At 44.6% G+C, this 22903-nt stretch overlaps 1 protein-coding gene across 2 annotated transcripts in view; it reads right to left on the reverse strand.

The window, feature by feature from the left end:
• Nucleotides 1-19179, reverse strand: part of acat1 (acetyl-CoA acetyltransferase 1) — a 57565-nt gene extending 38386 nt beyond the window's left edge. The window contains exons 1-2 of one of the 2 annotated variants that reach the window (XM_068033727.1): nt 19050-19179; nt 15575-15622 (exon numbers count right to left, since the gene is read on the reverse strand). In XM_068033727.1, coding sequence (XP_067889828.1) covers nt 15575-15622; nt 19050-19121 — 120 coding nt within the window. In that variant the 5' untranslated portion in view covers nt 19122-19179. The remainder of the gene's footprint in view (nt 1-15574; nt 15623-19049) is intronic. The other variant, XM_068033728.1, reaches the window with a different exon arrangement.
• Nucleotides 19180-22903: the final 3724 nt, after the last annotated feature.

Below are 22903 nucleotides of genomic sequence, written 5' to 3' on the forward strand. Positions count from 1 at the left end.
TAGAGGGAGGGGGGAGGGGTGAAGAGGGAGGGGGGGAGGGGGGAAGAGGGAGGGGGGAGGGGGAAGAGGGAGGGGGGGAGGGGGGGGACAAGAGGGAGGGGGGGAAGAGGAGGGGAAGGGGAAGGGAAGGGGGAGAGGGAGGGGAAGGAAGGGGGAGAGGGGGACAGAGGGGAAAGGGGACAGAGGGGAAAGGGGACAGAGGGAAAGGGGACAGAGGGGAAAGGGGACAGAGGGGACAGAGGGGAAAGGGGACAGAGGGGAAAGGGGGACAGAGGGGAATGGGGACAGAGGGGAAAGGGGACAGGGGAAAGGGGGGACAGAGGGGAAAGGGGGACAGAGGGGAAAGGGGGGACAGAGGGGAAGGGGACAGAGGGGGAAGGGGACAGAGGGGAAAGGGGGGAGAGGGGGAAAGGGGGGAGGGGAAAGGGGGGAGAGGGGAAAGGGGGGAGAGGGGAAAGGGGGGAGAGGGGAAAGGGGGAGGGGAAAGGGGGAGAGGGGAAGGGGGAGTGGGGAAGGGGGGAGAGGGGAAGGGGGGAGTGGGGAAGGGGGGAGAGGGGAAGGGGGGAGAGGGGAAGGGGGTGAGGGGAAGGGGGGTGGTGAGGGGAAGGGGGGAGAGGGGAAGGGGGGAGAGGGGAAGGGGGGAGAGGGGAAGGGGGGAGAGGGGAAGGGGGGGAGAGGGGAAGGGGGGGAGAGGGGAAGGGGGGTGAGGGGAAGGGGGTGGGTAGGTGAGGGGAAGGGGGGTGAGGGGAAGGGGGGTGAGGGGAGGGGGGGTGAGGGGAGGGGGGGTGAGGGGAGGGGGGGTGAGGGGAGGGGGGTGAGGGGAAGGGGGGTGAGGGGAGGGGGGGTGAGGGGAGGGGGGGTGAGGGGAGGGGGGGTGAGGGGAGGGGGGGTGAGGGGAGGGGGGGTAGGGAAGGGGGAGGAGGGGAAGGGGGAAGAGGGGAAGGGGGAAGAGGGAAGAGGGGGAGGGAAGAGGGGAGGGAGAGGGGGAGGGGAGAGGGGGAGGGGAGAGGGGGGAGGGGAGAGGGGGAGGGGAGAGGGGGAGGGGAGAGGGGGAGGGGAGAGGGGGAGGGGAGAGGGGGAGGGGGAGGGGAGAGGGGAGGGGAGAGGGGGAGGGGAGGGGGGGAGGGGAGAGGGGTAGAGGAGGGGAAAGAGGGAGTGGGAGGGGAAAGGGGCAGAGGGAGGGAGAGTTTAAAAACAGTGCAGGAACTCAAGATGCGACATCACAGGAAAATCTTAAACTGATTGGCTGGTGAGTATTGCTGCTTTGAGGGGTGAGATGCGAGAGCTTATCTTCAAAACTCATCTAATTTATTAGTAAAGTTTACTAGCGGTAATCAAGCTTATTGGGAGTAGTAGGGCTTATTAATTATAAGTTCATTAAATAAAAATAAATTATCACACAATAAAAATGGCAGGTCTGGTTATGTGTTGCAACTGCATGATGTGGGAGCTTCTGGATGCCAGTGTGATCCAGGGCGAACATGTCTGCAGTAAGCGTCTGTGGCTGTGGGAAACTTGTTTCAGTCAATGAGCTGCAGGCTGTGCTGCGGACACTACGATGCATCAGGGGAGGGGGAAAGTTACCTGGACACTTTGCGCTCACACCCCTTAGGATACAGTCTTCTGATTTCGTCCACTGTCAGGGACAGGAGGGTGTGGCTGCAAGTGAGGCAGGTTTGTGCACCCAGAACATGGAAGCGGATGAAACTCAGCCTTTGCAATTGTCTAATAGGTTCTTGCAACTTGGATGGATGAAAGCGGAAACTGCTGGGTGGATGAGCAAACTGACCATGGCACCATGGTACAGGAAGTCATTCAAGCGAGACCTGAATATTCAAGGGTACATGACATTTAGGAAGGACAGGAAGCTAGGAAAAGGTGGAGGGGTAGCTCTGTTAATTAAGGATGACATTGATACAATAGATGATCTTATCATGACATGGAATCAGTTTGGGTAGAGATGAGAAATAGTGTTTTGTAGGCTCCCAAAAAGTAATCACGCTGTATGACGGGGTTTGCGGGGGAGAAAAATAATGGGGGCTCGTGAGCAAAGTACAATGATAATCATGGGTGATTTTAACCTACATATAGATTGGACGAATCTGATTGGCAAAGGCAGCCTGGATGATGAGTATTTTCGGGACAGTTTCTTGGAGCAGCAAATTCTAGAGCCAACCAGAGAACAGGCTATACTAGATCTGGTAATGTGCAATGAGACAGGACTATTGCTGAAAATAGTCATTTTATCGAAGCTTTTCATCTTGCACTTATCAGGACATATCGCAAGGATACCAATGCAAGGGGAAGCAACAAATTTATACTGTATGAGAAGAGAGTGCTGATTGGTTAGCAAGTGGACGCTGATTGGCAGAGGCATTGCCATGGAGAATGCACCAGTTAATGGTGACTGACAGTTAACTGCCAAGCTTTGTTTGAAATTTAAACCAGGCAGCTTGACTCTGATTGGTCAAGGCGTTGCCCTGAGGAATGAACCAGCGAATGGCTGTCACTTATTTTGTTTAGCTGAAACAGGCGCAATGTGTGTAAACGTAGTAGCAACAAGTGTGGTGTTCACCACTAACAGGATGCTGCTGTCAAGCCAAAAAGGACATTCTTGCCTATCACACAAATGAGTAATGTGATATATGAATGTCAATGCCATTGTGAGGCTAGGTATATAGGTCATACATCCCAAAGATTGGCAGATCATATTAAACATATTAAATTTCCGCTGTTCGCAATGGGCAAGGTACAGGCCGTACCCAACCAGCCGTGCTTGCAAAACTCAAAACAAAGTATCCAACATTAGATGTGATTCTACGATTGGACAACATTTGCTAAATAATCCTCAGTGTGCTAGGAATTACGCTGAACAACCAATTTAAGATCGTCAGTCGGGCTCGCGGTGTGGGCGCATTTGCGTGTACTGGAAACTACATATATTAATACAGGGTTCCGAAGAAGGGTCACTGACCCGAAACGTTAACTCTGCTTCTCTTTTCACAGATGCTGCCAGACCTGCTGAGTGGTTCCAGCATTTCTTGTTTTTATTTCAGATTTCCAGCATCCGCAGTATTTTGCTTTTAATACACGGGGCCCTGTTCTTTGCAGACAGAAAAAACATGTACGAACAGTGCGCCTGTTTCAGCTAAACAAAATAAGTGACAGCCATTCGCTGGTTCATTCCTCATGAAAATGCCTTGACCAATCAGAGTCAAGCTGCTTGGTTTAAATTTCAAACATAGTTGGCAGTTAACCGTCAGTCATCATAACTGGTGCATTCTCCATGGCAACACCTCTACCAATCAGAGTTCATTTGCCAACTAATCAGCACTCTCTTTTCATACTGTATAAATTTGTTGCTTCTCCTTACATTGGTATTCTTGCGAAATGTCCTGATTAGTGCAAGACGAAAAGCTTCGACAAAATGTCATTATTTTCAGCTATACTCAAGTTCTGTACCACCAAACCACTACGGAGACAGGATTAATTAATGACCTCATAGTGAAGGTGCCCCTAGGTTGCAGTAATCATATCATCGAAGTTCTCATTCAGATTGAGTGAAAGGCAACTCTAGGACTAGTGTTTTAAACTTAAATGAGAGCAATTATGAGGGCATGAAGGCAGAGCTGGCTAAAGTAAACTGGCAAATTAGGTTAAGGGATTGGTCAGTAGAGATGTAGTGGCAGATATTTAAGGAGATATTTCAGAATACTCAGAAAGGATACATTCCAGTGAGAAAGAAAGTCTCTAAGGGAAGGACACTCCATCCATGGCTAACTAAGGAAGTATCAAATTGAAAGAAAAAGCATGTAATTAATAAGGAAGGTGAAATAGTCATTTGGTAGTACAGAGCTCGAGTATTGCTGAAAACAGAGACACTTTGTCGAAGCTTTTCGTCTTGCACTCATCAGGACAAATTGCAAGAATACAGATGTTAGGGGAAGCAACAAATTTATACTATACGAGAAGTCAGTGCTCATTGGTTGGCAAGTGGACTCTGATTGGTAGAGGCGTTGCCATGGAGAATGCACCAGTTTATGGTGACTGACAGTTAACTGCCAAGCTTTGGTTGAAACTGAAACCAGGCAGCTTGACTGTGATTGGTCAAGGCATTTCCCTGAGGAATGAACCAGCGAATGGTTCACTTGTCAACCAATCAGCACTCTTCTCATACAGTATAAATTTGTTGCTTTCCTTACATTGGTATTCTTGCAAATTGTTCTGATGAATGCAAGACGAAAAGCATCGACAAAATGTCTCCGTTTTCAGCAATACTCAAGGAGGCAGAAATTAGTGGTACGAGAGAAAGCTAGCTAGAAATATGAAAACATATAGTAAGAGTTTCTACAGGTATTTAAAAAGGAAAAGTGTAAGTAAATTGAGCGTTGGTCTTCTGGAGAGAGAGTCTGGGAATTAATAATGGGAAATAAGGAGATGGTAGATGAACTGAACAGATATTTTGCATCTGTCTTCACTGCAGAGGATACAAATAACATCCTAGAAATAATTGTGAATCAGGAGGTGAAAGGAATGGAGGAACTTAAAACAATTACAATCACCAATTACAATTACTGAAAAAATTATTGGAACCACAAGCTGACAAGTCCCCAGGTCCTGATGGACTTCATCCTAGGGTCTTAAAAGAAGTGGCTGCTGAAATAGTAGATGCATTGATTTTAATTTTCCACAATTGCCTAGATTCCGGAATGGTCCACTCAGATTGGAAAATAGCGAATGTGACTCCGCTATTCAAGAAAGGAGAGACACAGAAATCAGGAAACTACAGGCCAGTTAGCTTAACATCTGTCATAGGGAAAAAGCTGAAATCTATTAAGGAGGTTAAAGTGGGGCACTTAGAAAATCTCAATATAATCAGGCAGAGTCAACATGGTTTTATGAATGGGGAATCATGTTTGACTAATTTATTGGAGTTCGAGGAAGTAAACAAACAACATGGATAAAGCGTAACTGTGGATATGCTACACTTAGATTTCCAGAAAGCATCTGACAAGGTGCCACATCAAAGGTTACTAAACAAAGTAAGAGCTCATGGCATTGGGGGTAACATATTAGCATGGATGGAGGATTGGTTAGCTAACAGGAAACTGAGAGTAGGCATAAATGGGTCATTTTCAGGTCGGAAAGGGTGTGACAAATGGAGTGCCACAAGGATCAGTGCTGGAACCTCAACTATTTACAATTCATATCAATTACTTGGATGAAGGGACCGAATGTGTGGTTGCTAAATTTGATGACACAAAAATATGTAGGAAAGTAAGTTGTGACGAGGACATTAGGAGTCTGAAAAGTGATATTGAAAGGTTAAGTGAGTGGGAAAAAGATTTGGAAAACGTGGAAAAATGTGAACTTATCCACTTTGGCAGGAAGAATAGTAAAGCAGCATATTATTTAAATGGAGATTGCAGAACTCTGAGGTACAGAGGGATCTGGGTGTCCTGGTACATGAATCACAAAAGGTAAGTAAGCAGATTAGAGTCATAGAGTTATACAGAACAGAAACAGGCCATTCGGTCCATCGTGTCTGTGCCGACCATCCAGCACCCAACTATTCTAGTCCCATATTCCTGCACTTGGCCCGTAGCCTTGTCTGCTATGGCGTTTCAAGTGCTCATCTAAATACTTCTTAAATGTTGTGAGGGTTCCTGCCTCTACCACCTCTTCAGGCAGTGCGTTCCAAATTCCAACCACCCACTGGGTGAATTTTTTTTTCTTCAAATCCCCTCTAACCCTCCTGCCCCTTACCCTAAATCTATGACCCCTGGTTCTTGACACCTCTGCTAAGGGAAAAGTTTCTTCTTAACTAACCTATTAATGCCCCTCATAATCTTGTACACCTCAATCATATCCCCCCTCAGCCTTCTCTGCTCTAAGGAAAACAACCCTAGCCTATCCAGTCTCTCTTCATAGCTGAAAGGCTCCAGCCCAGGCAACATCCTGGTAAAACACCTCTGCACCCTCTCCGGTGCAATCACATCCTTCCTATAGTGTGGTGCCCAGAACTGTACACAGTACTCCAGCTGTGGCCTAACTAGCGTTTTATACAGCTCCATCCTAACCTCCCTGCTCTTATATTCTATGCCTCGGCTAATAAAGGCAAGTATCCCATATGCCTTCCTAACCACCTCATCTACCTGTGCTGCTGCCTTCAGTGATCTATGGACAAGTACACCAAGGTCCCTCTGACCTTCTGTACATCCTAGGGTCCTACTTTCCACTGTATATTCCCTTGCCTTGTTCGTCCTCCTAAAATGCATCACTACACACTTTTCAGGATTAAATTCCATTTGCCACGGCTCTGCCCATCTTACCAGCCCATCTATATCTCCCTGTAATCTAAGGATTTCCTCCTCACTATTTACAACACCACCAATTTTCTTGTCACCTGCGAACTTACTGATCATACCTCCTATATTCACATCTAAATCATTAATGTACACTACAAACAGCAAGGATCCCAGCACCGATCCCTGTGGTACACCACTGGTCACAGGCTTCCAATCGCAAAAACAGCCCTCGACCATTACCCTCTGCCTCCTGCCACTAAGTCAATTTTGGATCCAATTTGCCAAGTTGCCCTGAATCCCATGGGCTCTTACCTTCTTAACCAATCTCCCATGTGCGACCTTATCAAAAGCCTTACTGAAATCCATGTATACTACATCTACTGCTTTACCCTCATCGACACATCTAGTCACCTCCTTGAAAAATTCAATCAAGTTAGTTAGAAATGATCTCCCCCTGACAAAGCCATGCTGACTATCCCTGATTAATCCCTGCCTCTCCAAGTGGAGATTAATCCTGTCCCTCAGAATGTTTTCCAATATTTTCCCAACCACTGATGTTAGTCTCACTGGCCTGTAATTACCTGGTTTATCCCTGCAAATGGAATGTAGTTTATTGCAAAGGGAATGGAATGGAATATAAAAGTATGGATGTTTTGCTAACGTTGTATACAGTATTGGTGAGAACACATCTGTAGTACTGTGTACAGTTTTTGTTCTCCTTGTTTAAGAAAGGATATAAATGCGTTAGAGGCAGTTCACAGAAGGTTCACTCGACTGGGATGGGGAAGTTATCTTGTGAAGAAAGGTTGGACAGTTTGGGTCTGTATCCATTGGAGTTTAGAAGAATTTTATTGAAACATATAAAATTCTGAGGGGACTTGAAATGTTTGGATGCTGAAAGGATGTTTCCCCTTATGAGAGAGACTAGAACTAGGGGATACAGTTTAAAACTAAGGGGTGCCCATTTAAGACAGAGATGAGGATACATTTTTTCTCTGAGGGTTGAGAGTCTTTGGAACTCCCTTCCCCAGACAGCAGTGGAGGCAGGGTCATTGAATATTTTTAAGGCAGAGGTAGATAAATTCTTGACTAACAAGGGAGTCAAAGGGTATCGAGGGTAGCTGGGAAAGTGGTCTTATTAAATGGCAGACCAGCTCGAAGAGACCGAATGGCCTACTCTTGCTCCTAATTCGCATGTTAACAAATAAACTCATGGGGAACAATATACTGGATCAATATTTTTGCTCCATTCCTGATCCTTATAAGTCTCCGATTTGATCAAGGATTGCAGTCTCAGATCATAATGTTGTGCATCTGCTCCCTAAATTATCGACAAAAACTGAAAACTTTAAAACCTTTCAGGAAAGTGGTTGAAGTTTTGAATAATGTGGCCACTCAAGATCTGCAAACTTGCTTTGATAACACGAATTGGGATATTTTTATGGAAGACGATGACATAGATAGGACCACAGATATTATAAATGATATTAGCTTTTGTGAACAGCTTCATGTCCAATCTAAAACGATTAAGATCTATTCAAATGAGAAATCTTGGATTAAAAAGTAATAATGAAGGAAAGACCATTTGTATTTCGTGTTGGGGACCAAGACAAACTTGATGAGCTAAAAATCCAAGTAAGAAAGGAAATAGAGAATGCAAAAAATGGGTATAGAGACAAGCTGCATGATTGTTTTTGGACAAATAATCCCAGAGATGCATGGAAGTGTATGAATAAAATAACAGGCTTCATGTCAAAAAAAAGAAATGACCTCTTTTTGTTGGCAGTTAATCCTCATAATGTTGCCTATGAATTAAACGGACTTTTCAGCCTGTTTGAAAATGATGAATTTGAGGAACATGTAACTTGGCGTGAATTAGAAGGGTCTTGTGTTACTATTAACAAATGGGAGGTAGAGAAGCAATTCAAGCGAGTGAATCCACGGAAAGCATGCAGCCCAGATCACATCAGCGGAAAAATTTTTAAGGAATGTGCTTATCAGTTGGCAGTTCCTTTTTCTCTAGTCTTTCAGAAACCATTTGATATGCTCACTGTTCCTTGCTGTTGGAAATCAGCCATCATCGTTCCGGTTGCTAAGAAGCAATGGCCTGTTGAATGATTACCAACCGATTGCTCTTACATATATAGTCATGGTGTTCCGAGCGCATTGTGTCAAAGGGTCTTTTAGATCCTCTTATTCCATATATCGATCAGTTACAGACTGCTCATCAACCTCACAACTTTGTGGACAATGCTGTTCTGACCATTGAAGTGAATAAATATGATCTAATAGCCATTATGGAAATGTGGCTGAAGGATGACAAGGACTGGGTCCTGAATATTGAGGAGTATATGACATTCAAGAAGAATAAGAAGCTAGGTAAAGGTGGATGGGTAGCACTGTTAATCAAAGATGGCATTGGTGCAATAGTTAGAGATGACCTTGGTTCAGGAGATCAGGATGTAGAATCTGTTTGGGTGGCGCTGAGGAATACTAGGGTAAAGAAGTTACTAGTGGGAGTGGTCTACAGGCCCCTCAACAGTAATCACAATGTAGGACGAAGTATACACAAAGAAATATTGGGTGCTTGTGATAAAGGGACGGCAAAAATCATGGGTGATTTTAATCTGCATATGAACTGAAAAAATCAGATTGGCAATAGTAGCCTGGATGAAGAGTTCATAGGATGCTTTATTCAAGCTAGTTTCTTGGAGCAGAACGCTCTGGAACCAACCAGAGAGCGGTTTATATTAGACTTGGTTTTGTCTTATGTGACAGGATTAATTAATAACCTCAGAGTAAAGGCACCTCTGGGTAGCAGCGACCACAATATGATTGAATTTTACATCCAGTTTGAAAGAGAGAAGAGTGGATCTATGACTAGTATTTTAAACTTAAGTAAGGGCAACTATGTGGGCATGAAAACTGAGCTTGCTGAAGTGCGCTGGGTTACCTGGCTAGGAGACAGATCAATAAACAGGCAGTGGCAGATATTCAAGGGGATATTTCAGAATACTCAGAATAAGTATAAAGAAAAATTCTCAGGGGAGGAGCCACCATCCATGCTTAAATAAAGAAGTTAAGGAAAGCATCAAACTTAAGGAAAAAGCATATAACTGCGCAAAGATGAGTGGCAGGTCAGATGATTGGTCAGAATATAAAGAGCAGCAGAGAATGACTAAAAGGTTAATCAGGAGAAAGAAATTAGAGTACGAGAGGAAGCTAGCTAGAAATGTAAAAATGGATAGCAAGAGTTTCTACAGGTATTTAAAAAGGAAAAGAGTAAGTAAAGTGAGTATTGGTCCTCTAGAGAGTTAGAATGGGGAGTTAGTAGTAGATAATAAGGAAATGGCAGAAGAAATGAACAAATATTTTGCTTCTGTCTTCACTATAGAGGATACAAAAAATATTCCAGTAATAGCTGTAAATCAGGAGGTGGAAGGAAGAGAGAAACTTGATGAAATTACAATCACCAGGGAAACGGTACTGAGCAAACTGATGGAGCTGCAGACTGACAAGTCCCCTGGTCCTGATGGGCTTCATCCTCGGGTCTTAAAAGAGGTGGCTAATGATATAGTAGATGCGTTGGTGTTAATTTTTCAAAATTCGCTAGATTCTGGAAAGGTTCCATCAGACTGGAAAGTAGCAAATATAACTCCTCTATTCAAGAAGGGCGGTTGGGGTGGGAAGGAAAGGAAGACACAGAAAACAGGTAACTATAGGCAGGTTAGCTTGACGTCTGTCGTGGGGAAGGTGTTAGAATCGATCATTAAGGAAGCTATAGCTGGGCGCTTTGAAAAATTCACGGTCATTGGAAATAGTCAGCATGATTTTGTTAAAGAGAAATCATGTTTAACCAATTTATTGGAGTTCTTCGAAGGAGTAACATGTGCTGTGGATAAAGGGATGTCCATTGACATACTATACTTGGATTTCCAGAAGGCATTTGACAAGGTGCCACATAAAAGGTTACTGTGCAAAGTTGGAGCTCATGGTGTAGGGGGTAACATATTAGCATGGATAGAAGATTGGCTGGCTGGCAGAAAACAGAGAGTATGCATAAATGGGTCCTTTTCTGATTGGCGGGATGTGACAAGTGGAGTCCCGCAGGGGTCTGTGCTGGGGCCTCAACATTTTACAATGACTTGGATGAGGGTAGTGATGGCTTGGTAGCTAAATTTTCAGATGACACAAAGATAGGTAGGAAAGTATGTTGTGAAGAGGACATAAGGAGGTTGCAGACCAATACAGATAGGTTGAATGAGTGGGAAAAAATCTGGCAAATGGAGTATAATGTGGGAAAATGTGAAGTTGTTCACCTTGGCAGGAAGAATAAAAAAGCAGAGTATAACTTAAACAGAGAATAACTGCAGAATTCCGAGATGCAGAGGGATCTAGGTGTTCTAGTGCATGAGTCACAAAAAGTTAGTATGTAGGTACAGCACGTCATAAAGGAGGCTAATAGAATGCTATCCTTCGTTACAAGAGGAATTGAAAATAAAAGTAAGGATGTAATGCTTCGGTTATACAGGGTATTTGTGAGACCACATCTTGAATACTGTGTGCAATTTTGGTCTCCTTATTTAAGGAAGGTTTAATGCATTGGAGGTGGTTCAGAGGAGGTTTACTAGATTGATACCTGGAATGAGTGGGTTGTCTTATGAGGAAAGGTTGAACAAACTGGGCTTGTTTTCATTGGAGTTTAGAACAATGAGGGGAGACTTGGTTGAAGTATATAAGATCTTGCACAGAGGACAGAGATGAGGAGGAATGCTTTCTCTCAGAGGGTTGTGCAACTTTGGAACTCTCTGCCTCAGAAGATGGTGGAGGTGGGGGGTCACTGAATATTTTTAAGGCGGTGGTAGATAGATTGTTGTTAGGCAAGGGAATCAAAGGTTATCAGGGGTAGATGGGAGTGTGGAATTCGAAACACAAACAGATCAGCCATCATCTTACTGAATGGCAGAGCAGGCTCGAGGGGTCGAATGGCCTACTTCGTATGACCTTGGTCCATTTGATCCAACAGCACACGGACAGATTCGGCAATTATGCTTGCGCCACCATTGCTAATTTCTTTTCAAATTTTAATACCATGCAACCATTCAAGTTTATTGAGCAACCGATACAACAGGTGACAGAGCTCATGTTAATAAATGCTGGATCTCCTCAGGACTGTGTACTCTCACCCTTGCTTTTCATCCTCTACATGAATGATTATCGATTAGAACACGATGACATAATGATTCTGAAGTATGCTGATGATACAGTACTTGTGGGCCTCATCAGGAATAGCGAAGTAAACTATAGGGACTCGGCGGAGAGGTTCGTAAAATGGTGTGATGACAATTCTCTTAAATTGAACGAAAACAAGACAAAAGAACTAGTTATAGACTTTAGGAAAAAGCCAGTTCATGATATTGTTCCCATGAAGATTCATGATGTGGACATTCAAATAGTCGCCATCTATAAGCATTTAGGTATCAAAGTAGATGATAAGTTGAACTGCGGCGGGAACAATGTAGCGATGTGATGGCCAAGGGAAATACACTATTATATTACCTCAAAATTAAAAACTTTCGAATAGATCCCACAATTATGAAGCACGGCTGTCGTTGAGAGTGCTATCCTTTTCGGATGTCTCTCCTGGTACTGTTGGCTTTGGAATGGAGATTCTTTAAGAGTACAGAGATTGTTGAATCAGGTAGGAAGGGTATTTGATGAGCAGATCTTCCTAATAAAGTCTCCTCTTGAAGAATTTTGACGGAAGTAAAGAGTGTTATGAACAGTGAGAATCACCCCTTGTCTCAGTATTACTGTTGGATGCGTTCAGGGAAAAGGCTATAATCCCTTAGATGCAGGACAAATCGGTTCTTGAACTTGTTCATGCCTTTCTCTATAAGAACTTTTAACAGGAACCTAATGAATGGGTGAGGATACACACTCATGATGGGACTCATTGATTATTTTAATGTACTGGAATTAGTTTTTAACATACATTTTAATCAAGTTAGACTTTTTGTGATAGAAAATTACCCTGTTTATTGTTATTATTCACATGTAATTTGAATAAAAGCAATGCACCCAAAATGAATTTCCTTATGGACAATAACTTGAAATTGAACTGAATTGAACTGAATCTATTCAGAGTGGCAGAAGGCGGAAAGTGTGATGTCACAATGATCAGTGCTGGGACCACTGACCACTGTTGTTCACACTTTATATTAATGATTTAGACTTTGGAAACAAAAACACAATTTCTAAATTTGTAGATGACAACAAATTGTGGGGTGGGGGGGGGTGGGGTAGTGGTGCTGGAAGATAGTCAACAGTGTGGAGAACAGCAACAAATTACGACGACTTTAATAAACTTGCAAAATGGGTATATAATTGGTCTCTAGCCAAACTGTTCTAATACAACTACAACACCGGCATCTATCCAACAATGTGGAAAATCACCCAGGTATGTCCACAAAAAGCAAGACAAATCCAATCCACCCAGTCTACTCTCAATCATCAGCAAAGTGAAGGAAGGTGTCATTGACAAGCTGCACATACTCAGCAATAACCTGCTTACCAATGTGCAGTTTGGGTTTTGCCAGGACCATTCAGCTCCTGACCTCATTACAGCCTTGGTCCAAACATGGACAAAAGAGATGAGTTCAAGGGGCGAGGTGACAGCGACTGCCCTTGACATCAAGGCAGCATTTGACTGGAGCCCCAGTAAAATTGAAGTCAATGGGAATAGGGGGAAAACTCTGCCTGGTTGGGTCATACCTCGCACAAAGGAAGATGGTTGTGGTTGTTAGAAGCTAATCATCTCAGCCCCAGGACACTGTTGCAGGAGTTCCTCAGGGCAGTATGCTAGGCCTAACCATCTTCAGCTGCTTCATCACTAGCCTTCACTCCAGCATAATGTCAGAAGTGAGTATGTTTGCTAATGATTGCAGTGTTCAGTACCGTTTGCAATTCCTCAGATACGAAAGCAGCAGCAAGACCTGGATAACATTCAGGATTGGGCTGATAAGTGGCAAGTAACATTCGCGCCACACAAGTGGCGGGCAATGAACATCTCCAAGAAGAGAGAATCTAACCTTCTCCCCTTGATGCTCAACAGCACTACCATCGCTGAATTCCCCACCATCAACATCCTAGGGGGTTACTATTGACCAGAAACTGAACTGGACCAGCCATATAAATATTGTAGCTACAAGAGCAGGTCAGAGGCTGGGAATTCTGTGGTGAGTAACTCACCTCCTGATTCCCCAAAGCCTATCCACTATCGACAAGCCACAAGTCAGGAGTGTGATGGAATACTCTTCCACTTGCCTGGATGAGTGCAACTCAAACAACACTCAAGAAACTCAATACCATCCAGGACAAAGCACTCCATCCACCACCTTAAACATTAGATAGTCAGAAGCTTTTTCCCAGGGTGGAAGAGTCAGTTACTAGGGGACATAGGTTTAAGGTGAGAGGGGCAAAGTTTAGAGGGGATGTGCGAGGCAAGTTCTTTGAGTGCCTGGAACTTGCTGCCGGGGGAGGTGGTGGAAGCAGGTGCGATAGCGACGTTTAAGAGGCATCTTGACAAATACATGAATAGGATGGGAATAGAGGGATACGGTCCCCGGAAGTGCAGAAGGTTTTAGTTTAGGCAGGCATCAAGATTGGCGCAGGCTTGGAGGGCCGAATGGCCTGTTCCTGTGCTGTACTGTTCTTTGTTCACTCCCTCCACCAGTGGCAGCAGTCTGTACCATATGCAAGATGCACTGCAGCAACTCACCAAGCATCCATTGACAGCACCTACCATCTAGAAATACAAAAGCAGCAGGCGCATGAGGACACCACCACCTGCAAGTTCCCCTTCAAGCCACACACCATCCTACCGTATCACTGTTCTTTCACTGTCATTGGGTCAAACATCCTGGAACTCCCTTCCTAACAGCACTATGGGGTACCGACACCAGATGGACTGCAGAGGTTCAAGAAGGCATTTCACCACCACTTTCTGAGAGGCAATTAGGAATGGACAAAAAATGCTGGCCTGACGACGCTCTTATCACATGGCTGAATAAAAAATAAGTTCTCCCACTCTTCACCCCAACCTCCCCCCCCCAGCACCCATTCCCCATTTTATCTCTTTTCCTCCACCACCCCATTCCCCAGTCTCCCTCTCTTCAGCCCCCAGCCTCTATTCCGGCTCCCTCTCTTTCCCCCATCCCAAGCCCCCCTTCTCTAGCTTTCCCCCTACTGAACCCCTATTCCCCAGTCGTCTTCTCCTCCCCCAGCCCTGAGCCCCATTCCCCGTCTCTCTCTCTCTTCCTACCACAACCTCCATTCCGCAATCTCTCTCTTTCTACCCCACACCGAGCCCACTTTCCCCAGTCATCCTTTTTCCTCCCCAAGCTTTCATTCCCCAGTCTCCCGCTCTTCCTCTCTACTCCGAGCCCCGATCCCCAGTCTCCCTCTCTTCCCTATCCCCCAGTTTCCCTCTCATTCCTCCCCAAGCCCCATTTCCGTTCCACTTTTCCTCCCACACGCTACTATTCCTCAGTCTCCCTCTTTACCCACTCCCCCACATAGCCCCCACTCCTCCCTTCCCGAACCTCCATTCCCCAGTCTTCCATTCCCTCCCCCCCAGTTGGTTAGCTGCAGCACCTCTATTGTTATGCGGGTGCCCTACCACAGGAAATTTAAATTGTTCCTCTGGATGCAGTGCTCAGGATAGAAACTGATTCCCAGAAAGTTGGGAACCCTGTGGAGGAGTGAGATGTAATGTTGCACAGTGCAGTTCCCAGCTTTTGTGGAATTGGGAGTTCTTTGCGCAGCAGCCATAATGGCAGATCCTTGGTACAGAGCCAAGCAATCAATCATTCAATTCCAGAGATTGAGTAGTTTCTCTGCCTCTATGTAAAGAGTTCACCATTTCTTTCACCCACTGCCGCCTTGCACCTACCTGCGTGCCCCATGTTTTAAGTTATAAACCGGTTTGGTGCATTGAAGGCTATTCATAGTTCACAACTGCGAAGTATCTGTGGTTTCAAGGTGCAGCTTGTCACAATCTAATTTATTTGGGACTATCAACTGGTGTCTATTTTTTGGGGGGGGGGGTGGAAGTCAGTTTGTACAAGTTTAATCATAAATGTAGTCAATTGGGATTGTCATAGAATACTGTGTACACTTCCAGTAAAATATCCTAATCTACAAAACTCATTAACACGGATTACTGTAAGTCTGGAAAAATAAGTTATGAAGTGCATCGTACTTACATTTAATTTGGGTCCAGATGAATATCTTCTATGCTTACACTTTGCAAGCTGGATTAAAACACATTGCAGTATATTAAAGAAAACTAAAGTTATAATGACATAATAAATTAAAAATTATCTAGTGTTGCAGATCCTTGTAGCATATGCATACATCCCTATCCAATAAAATGTTTTAGCCTCTTTTAGACTTATGATTTAGTATACATCAATTTGTAATTTTTATTTTCCCTTTTTGGTTGACAATTGGGAGCCATATGACCAGCTCTTTTGTGTTATTCAGTCTGGTGGACCATTTGTTCACAATATTTCAAAGTCCAAACCACAAAAGAACACAATGTTTTTACATTTAGACTACCTTTGGCATTAGTGACTACTGTTAGCTTAATCCTGAGTTTGAGGGCAGATTTCAAAATCAACATAAACATGCAACTTGTTTGGTTCATTCCAAAATCACTGCCAAGTATGCTTCTATTGAAGCCTCAAAAAAATCTGACATCACCCAATCCTAAACATCTTTTCAAGTGATCAAACAAAATTGACAACTGTGGATAGTGTGAAGCCAAAATCGAATTAGGTCATTAAGAATTTTTGTCAGCAGCCTGTTGAGAAGCTGTAAATATTCATACTTGATTACAAAAGAAAACTAATATCGGTATCAAAAAGATTAATTTGTCTTTCGCACATGGAAAAACGTATAGTGGCTAGATGCTAGCAACTTCGGAATGAGAAGTGTAAACAAATGAATGCAAATCCCCCAAATGGTAAAAATATAAAAAAGCACGAAAGAAGAATGTACTTGTTTGGCTCAATTAAAGATAAACATTTCTCACTGACTAATAACCAGCTATCTCTGTCAATATTGCAGCTATTATTGCACCATCTTTGGTCACAAGATATTTGGACTCAGTAATCCTCCATTATGAAGTAATATGACTTCTGTTCGAGATATGAACCTAAACCATACATTTATAATGGTCCTGTCATAAACTTCATATCACATGCCAAAGGAATGTTGTTAAAATCAAAAAATCTTATGTTATAATAAAGGCAGCTAAAAACCAATAACAGCTCTTGAAATTTACTCAAGCTCCCTTGATAAATGCAGCACGTAGTTGACTCATATATACTAGAAGGTCCCAGGTTCAATTACTACTCAATTTGGAGATAGCTGAATTTAGCTATAGTGGCAGTAGCGGAATGACACTTGGTCTCAGCACACCTGGGTAGAGGGGGAAAAGGCAGCCATATTTCCAATTTTTGAACACTATCCACCGACCCTTACTGGAAAGAGCATTTGTGTAGATATCATGCAAGATTATGCTTGAATGTGATAAGCCAAAGTTGAATAGCCTGCTGGCACTCACCATCTAGGATCACATATGAACTAATGATTGTTTAGTGAGGTGCCAAAGGACTTGCAGCATCAATGAAGATGTATTATATTTTATTTATTATTTATTTAGAGATACAGTACTGAAACAGGCCCTTCGGCCCACCGAGTCTGTGCCGACCAACAACCACCCATTTATACTTCTTCTTCTTTGGCCTCCTTATCTCGAGAGACAATGGATAAGCGCCTGGAGGTGGTCAGTGGTTTGTGAAGCAACGCCTGGAGCGGCTATAAAGGCCAATTCTAGAGTGATAGGTTCTTCCACAGGTCCTGCAGAGAAATTTGTTTGTCGGAGCTGTTACACAGTTGGCTCTCCCCTTGCGCCTCTGTCTTTTTTCCTGCCAACTACTAAGTCTCTTCGACTCGCCACACTTTAGCCCCGTCTTTATGGCTGCCCGCCAGCTCTGGCGAACGCTGGCAACTGACTCCCACGACTTGTGATCAACGTCACACAATTTCATGTCGCGTTTGCAGACGTCTTTAAAGCGGAGACATGGACGGCCGGTGGGTCTGATACCAGTGGCGAGCTCGCTGTACAATGTGTCTTTGGGGATCCTGCCATCTTCCATGCGGCTCACATGGCCAAGCCATCTCAAGCGCCGCTGACTCAGTAGTGTGTATAAGCTGGGGATGTTGGCCGCCTCGAGGACTTCTGTGTTGGAGATACGGTCCTGCCACCTGATGCCAAGTATTCTCCGGAGGCAGCAAAGATGGAATGAATTGAGACGTCGCACTTGGCTGACATACGTTGTCCAGGCCTCGCTGCCATAGAGCAAGGTACTGAGGACACAGGCCTGATACACTCGGACTTTTGTGTTCCGTGTCAGTGCTCCATTTTCCCACACTCTCTTGGCCCAATATTAATCCCATATTCCCTACCACATCCCCACCATTCTCCTACCACCTACCTACACTAGGGGCAATTTACAATGGCCAATTTACCTATCAACCTGCCAGTCTTCGGCTGTGGGAGGAAACCGGAGCACCCGGCAGAAACCCACGCAGTCACAGGGAGAACTTGCAAGTCCACACAGGCAGTACCCAGAACCGAACCCAGGTCGCTGGAGCTGTGAGGCTGCGGTGCTAACCACTGCGCCACTGTGCTGCCCATCTCATAGTGTTACTGATGAAAGGTCACAGATCTGAAACGTTAACTTTGCTTCTCTCTCCCAAGATGCTGCCAGACCTCCTGAGTAATTCCAGCATTTTTTCGTTTTTGAACAAGATTTATTTTTCGTTTTTCAGGTATTCCCCAATGTAAAACTCAGCGCTATTAGCAGTATGGTTGAGAGAGTGGCAGTGTTCATACATCTGCATCCAACGCACATAAGTGAGAAACAAAATCTTCAAAACAAAACAGAATTTGCTATTCTCCTATGACATATTTAAACCGTTAATCTGTTAACCTGGATTTTCCCTTTAAACCCACTGCTCGATGGGAGGTGGTCTAAATAAATCCCGAGTCAACTGGAGGATTATTGATGGAAGTTTTTCCAGCCTGACGGCCACTTGGCTCTTCGTTATTTCAAAAATCAGAAAAAAATACAGGAGATAACTGCTTGTCTCTCTTTTTTTATTTTTAAGAAACATACTTTTTATGGTTTCCTGGTATTTTAAGAGTGGGCACTGTTCATCGGTCTAGTAGTTCTGATTAAGGATACTCACCTGAAATTGAACTGCTAGCCACAGATACTGACTGACTGATTTAAATGTTTGCAACATTTTTTTTTAAAGTCAACTGAACTTCGCTCTTCGAATCATGTGTCCACTATTTACTAACCTGTGGAGAGTAGACATGTTTCACCCACTACGAGTGGCCCTCGCCTTGGACACATACATGTCACTGTTGAAGAACAATTCTTTAGATGGGTTTACACCAGTTACTCTCCCCTCCAGACTGATAGCCTTGCACAAGCTATAATGTTACAAAGTGCTCAATACCGCCCGGTCTATCTGAAGCAACTGAATTCACACCAATCGGAGCATGGCCGAAACACCCCTGCCCTGATCGTGTACCAATCGACCTCTAAAGATCACCTCACACCATGTCGCCTGCCTCCCAAATAACCGACACTGATTCCTCACCAGCAGCCGTGGCACACTGTCACCTCGCTGAGCTCGCCAGTTGGTTAGAAGAGCAAATCGAGCAGCCGCCATTGCAGACAATATGATCTCTTTCACCTTCAGCAGGTTTACTCAAAAACACCAATCACAAGCGAGCAGGTTCACTATCCAATCACGGACGAGGATGATGACGTGAGGGCTCGAGCACTGAAGAACCGTTAACCGTCTGGCCACAAGGTCTTCTGGGAGTTGTAGTCCCAACTGGAGGTCTCACGAAAGAAGGCAGTCAACACTACATGCTAATGCTATTTCTATAACGTTAATAACACTTTTAATGCACCAGAACTGAATGACATAAATGTTAGGGTTGCTGACATCAGAGCATTGAGAATGAGACACAATGCAGACCAATTCGAATACTACTTAATTTTAACTATGAAGGTGGACCAAGAGAACACAAATCCAGTCTACAACAACTAGTATTTATATAGCGCTTTTAACAAACGTCCCAAGTGGCTTTACAGGATTATTATAAAACAAAGTAGGTCACAGAGTCACAAGACATTAGGTCAAATGACCAAAAGCTTGGTCAAAGAGGTAGGTTTTAAGGAGTGTCCTAAAGGAGGAAAGTGAGGTGGAGAGGAATAGGGAGGGTATTCCAGCTCTTGGGGCCTGGCAACTGAAGGCACAGCCACCAATGGTGGAGCAATTAAAATCAGGGATGCACAAGAGACCAGAATTAGAGGAGCGCAGATACCTTGGAGGGTTGTGGGGCTGGAGGAGATTAGAGATACGGAGTGGTGAGGCCATGGAGGGATTTGAAAATAATTTGATAGACAAGAATGGAACCAGATAAGAGAAGTACCACCCAGCTGGATGACAGTGGAGAGGCACTGGGGGAGGATGGTGTGGTCAACTGTGTCAAAGGCCTCAGACAGGTCGAGAAGGACAAGGAGGAAAAGTTTGCCTTTGTTACTGTCACTTGTGACTTTGATAAGAGCTGCTTCGGTACTGTGGCAGGGCCTGAAACAAAGAAAAGTACAGCACAGGAACAGGCCATTCGGCCCTCCAAGCCTGCGCCGATCTTGATGCCTGCCTAAACTAAAACCTTCTGCACTTCCGGGGACCGTATCCCTCTATTCCCATCCTATTCATGTATTTGTCAAGATACCTCTTAAACGTCTCTATGGTACCTGCTTCCACCACCTCCCCCGGCAACGAGTTCCAGGCACTCACCACACTCTGTGTAAAGAACTTGCCTCGCACATCCCCTCTAAACTTTGCCCCTCTCACCTTAAACCTATGTCCCCTAGTAACTGACTCTTCCACCCCGGGAAAAAGCTTCTGACTATCCCTGATAATCCCTGAAACCTGATTGGAGGGATTCAAATATGGAGTTCCAGGAAAGATGGGAACGGATTTGGGAGGTGGCAACACGTTCAAGGAGTTTGGAGATGGGGCGGTATTTTGCAAGGGTGGTGGGGTCAAGGGTCCTTAATTTTGTCTTTGATTTTTTTTTAAATAGCTGGAAAATTAATCTCGGGATGTGCCCGCCACTAGTTACCCATGAGAAGGTAGTTGTGAGCCTTCTTGTAGCTCTGCAGGCTACATGAAGATGGTGCTCCTATGTTAGGTTCCAGGATTTTGACCCAGCAACAATGAAGGAACAGTGATATAGGTCTAAGTGAGGATGGTGTATGGCTTAGCAGGGAACTTGAAGGTGAGTGTTCCCATGCACCTGCTGCTCTTGTCCTAAGTGCTGGAGGTCGTGGGTTTGGGAGGTGCTGTCTAAGAAGCCTTGGTGAGTTACTGTAATGCATCATGTTGATAGTAAACACTGCAGCCACAGTACAATAGTGGTGAGAGTATATGTTTAACCCAGTGGATGGGGTACCAATCAAATGGACTGTTTTGTTATGCATAGGATCAAGCATCTTGAGTCATTTGTGACCCCAGGATGTTGATGGTGGGGGCTTAAGGACTGCTATACCATTGAACGTCAAGGGGACATAGTGATGCTCTCTCGTTGATTTTAAAATCAGTATGTTGTTTGACCAGGAGCCAATGTAGGTCAGCAAACACAGGAGTGATAACTCACAGCAAGTCCTGTTGCTCTAAGACATGGGCAGCAGGTTTTTGGATGACCTCAAGTTTTCCTCAAGAGAGTAGAATGTGGGAAACCAGCCAGGAGTGCATTGGAATAGTCGAGTCCAGAGGTAACAAAGGCATGAATGAGAGTTTCAGCAGCATCTGAGCTGAAACAGGGGCAATGTTATGGAGGTGGAAATAGGCTGTCTTAGTGATGGCATGAATGAGGCTGGTAGCTCATCTTGGGGTCAAACGTAACACCAAGGTTGAAAACAGACTGGCTTAAACTCAGACTGTTGCCAGGGAGAGGAATGGAGTTGGTAGCTAGAGAACAGAATTTGGAGCGGGGACCGAAAACAATGGCTTCAATCTTCCCAATATTTAATTGGAGGAAATTTCTGCTCATCCAGATGTCAGATAAGCAGTCTGCTAATTTAGTAAAAGTGGAGGAGTTGAGAGAGGTGGTGAGGTAGAGCTGAGTGTCATCAGCAGACTGAAAACTAACACTGTGCTTTTGGATAATGTTGCCAAGGGGCAGCAGGTAGATGAGAGATAGGAGGGGCCAAGGATAGATCCTTGTCGGATACCAGAGGTAACGGTACAGGAGCATGAAGAGGAGTGATTCTCCAGCTATGATTTGATAGACAAGAATGGAACCAGGTAAGAGAAGTACCACCCAGCTGGATGACAGTGGAGAGGCATTGGAGGAGGTTGTGGTCAACTGTGTCAAAAGTTGCAGACAGGTCGAGAAGGACGTGGAGGGAAAGTTTGCCTTTGTCACAGTTACATAGGATGTCATTTGTGACTTTGATAAGAGCTGCTTCGGTCCTGTGGCCGGGCCGGCAACCTGATTGCAGGAATTCAAACATGGAGTTCCAGGAAAGATGGGAACGGATTTGGGAGGTGGCAACACGTTCAAGGACTTTGGAGAGGAAAGGGAGGTTGGAGATGGGGCGGTAGTTTGCAAGGGTGGTGGGGTCAAGGGTCCTTAATTTTGTCTTTGATTTTATTTTTAAATAGCTGGAAAATTAATCTCAGGATGTGCCCACCACTAGTTACCCATGAGAAGATAGTTGTGAGCCTTCTTGTAGCTCTGCAGGCTACCTGAAGATGGTGTTCCTATGTTAGGTTCCAGGATTTTGACCCAGCAACAATGAAGGAACAGTGATATAGGTCTAAGTAAGGATGGTGCATGACTCAGCAGGGAACTCGAAGGTGAGTGTTCCCATGCACCTGCTGCTCTTGTCCTAAGCTCTGGAGGTCGTGGGTTTGGGAGGTGCTGTCAAAGAAGCCTTGGTGAGTTACTGTAGTGCATCTTGTTGATAGTACACACTGCAGCCACAGTACAGCAACAGTGGTGAGACTATATGTTTAAACCAGTGGAAAGGGTACCAATCAAGTGAACTGTTTTGTTATGCAGAGGATAAGCATCTTGAGTGTTGGAGTTGCAACCATCCTAGCAAGTGGAGAGTATTCCATCACACTGTTGATTTGTGCCTTGCAGGTGGTAGACACACTTTCTTCAGAGACTTAGGTGAGCCACTCGCCACAGACTACTCAGCCACTAACCTGCTCTAGTGGGCATGGCACTTTCGTTGCTCCAATTCAGCTTCTAGTCATTTATGATCCCAGGATGTTGATGTTGGGGCTTAAGGATTGCAATACCATTGAATGTCAAGGGGATGTAGCTGTGCTCTCGTTGATGTTCATTTCCTGACACTCGTGTAGTGCAAATGTTACCACTTATCAGCTCAAGCCTAGATACCAAAGTTTTTTTGCATGAGGGC

This window comes from Heterodontus francisci, chromosome 6, assembly GCF_036365525.1.
Source record: "Heterodontus francisci isolate sHetFra1 chromosome 6, sHetFra1.hap1, whole genome shotgun sequence".
NCBI classification, from domain to species: domain Eukaryota; kingdom Metazoa; phylum Chordata; class Chondrichthyes; order Heterodontiformes; family Heterodontidae; genus Heterodontus; species Heterodontus francisci.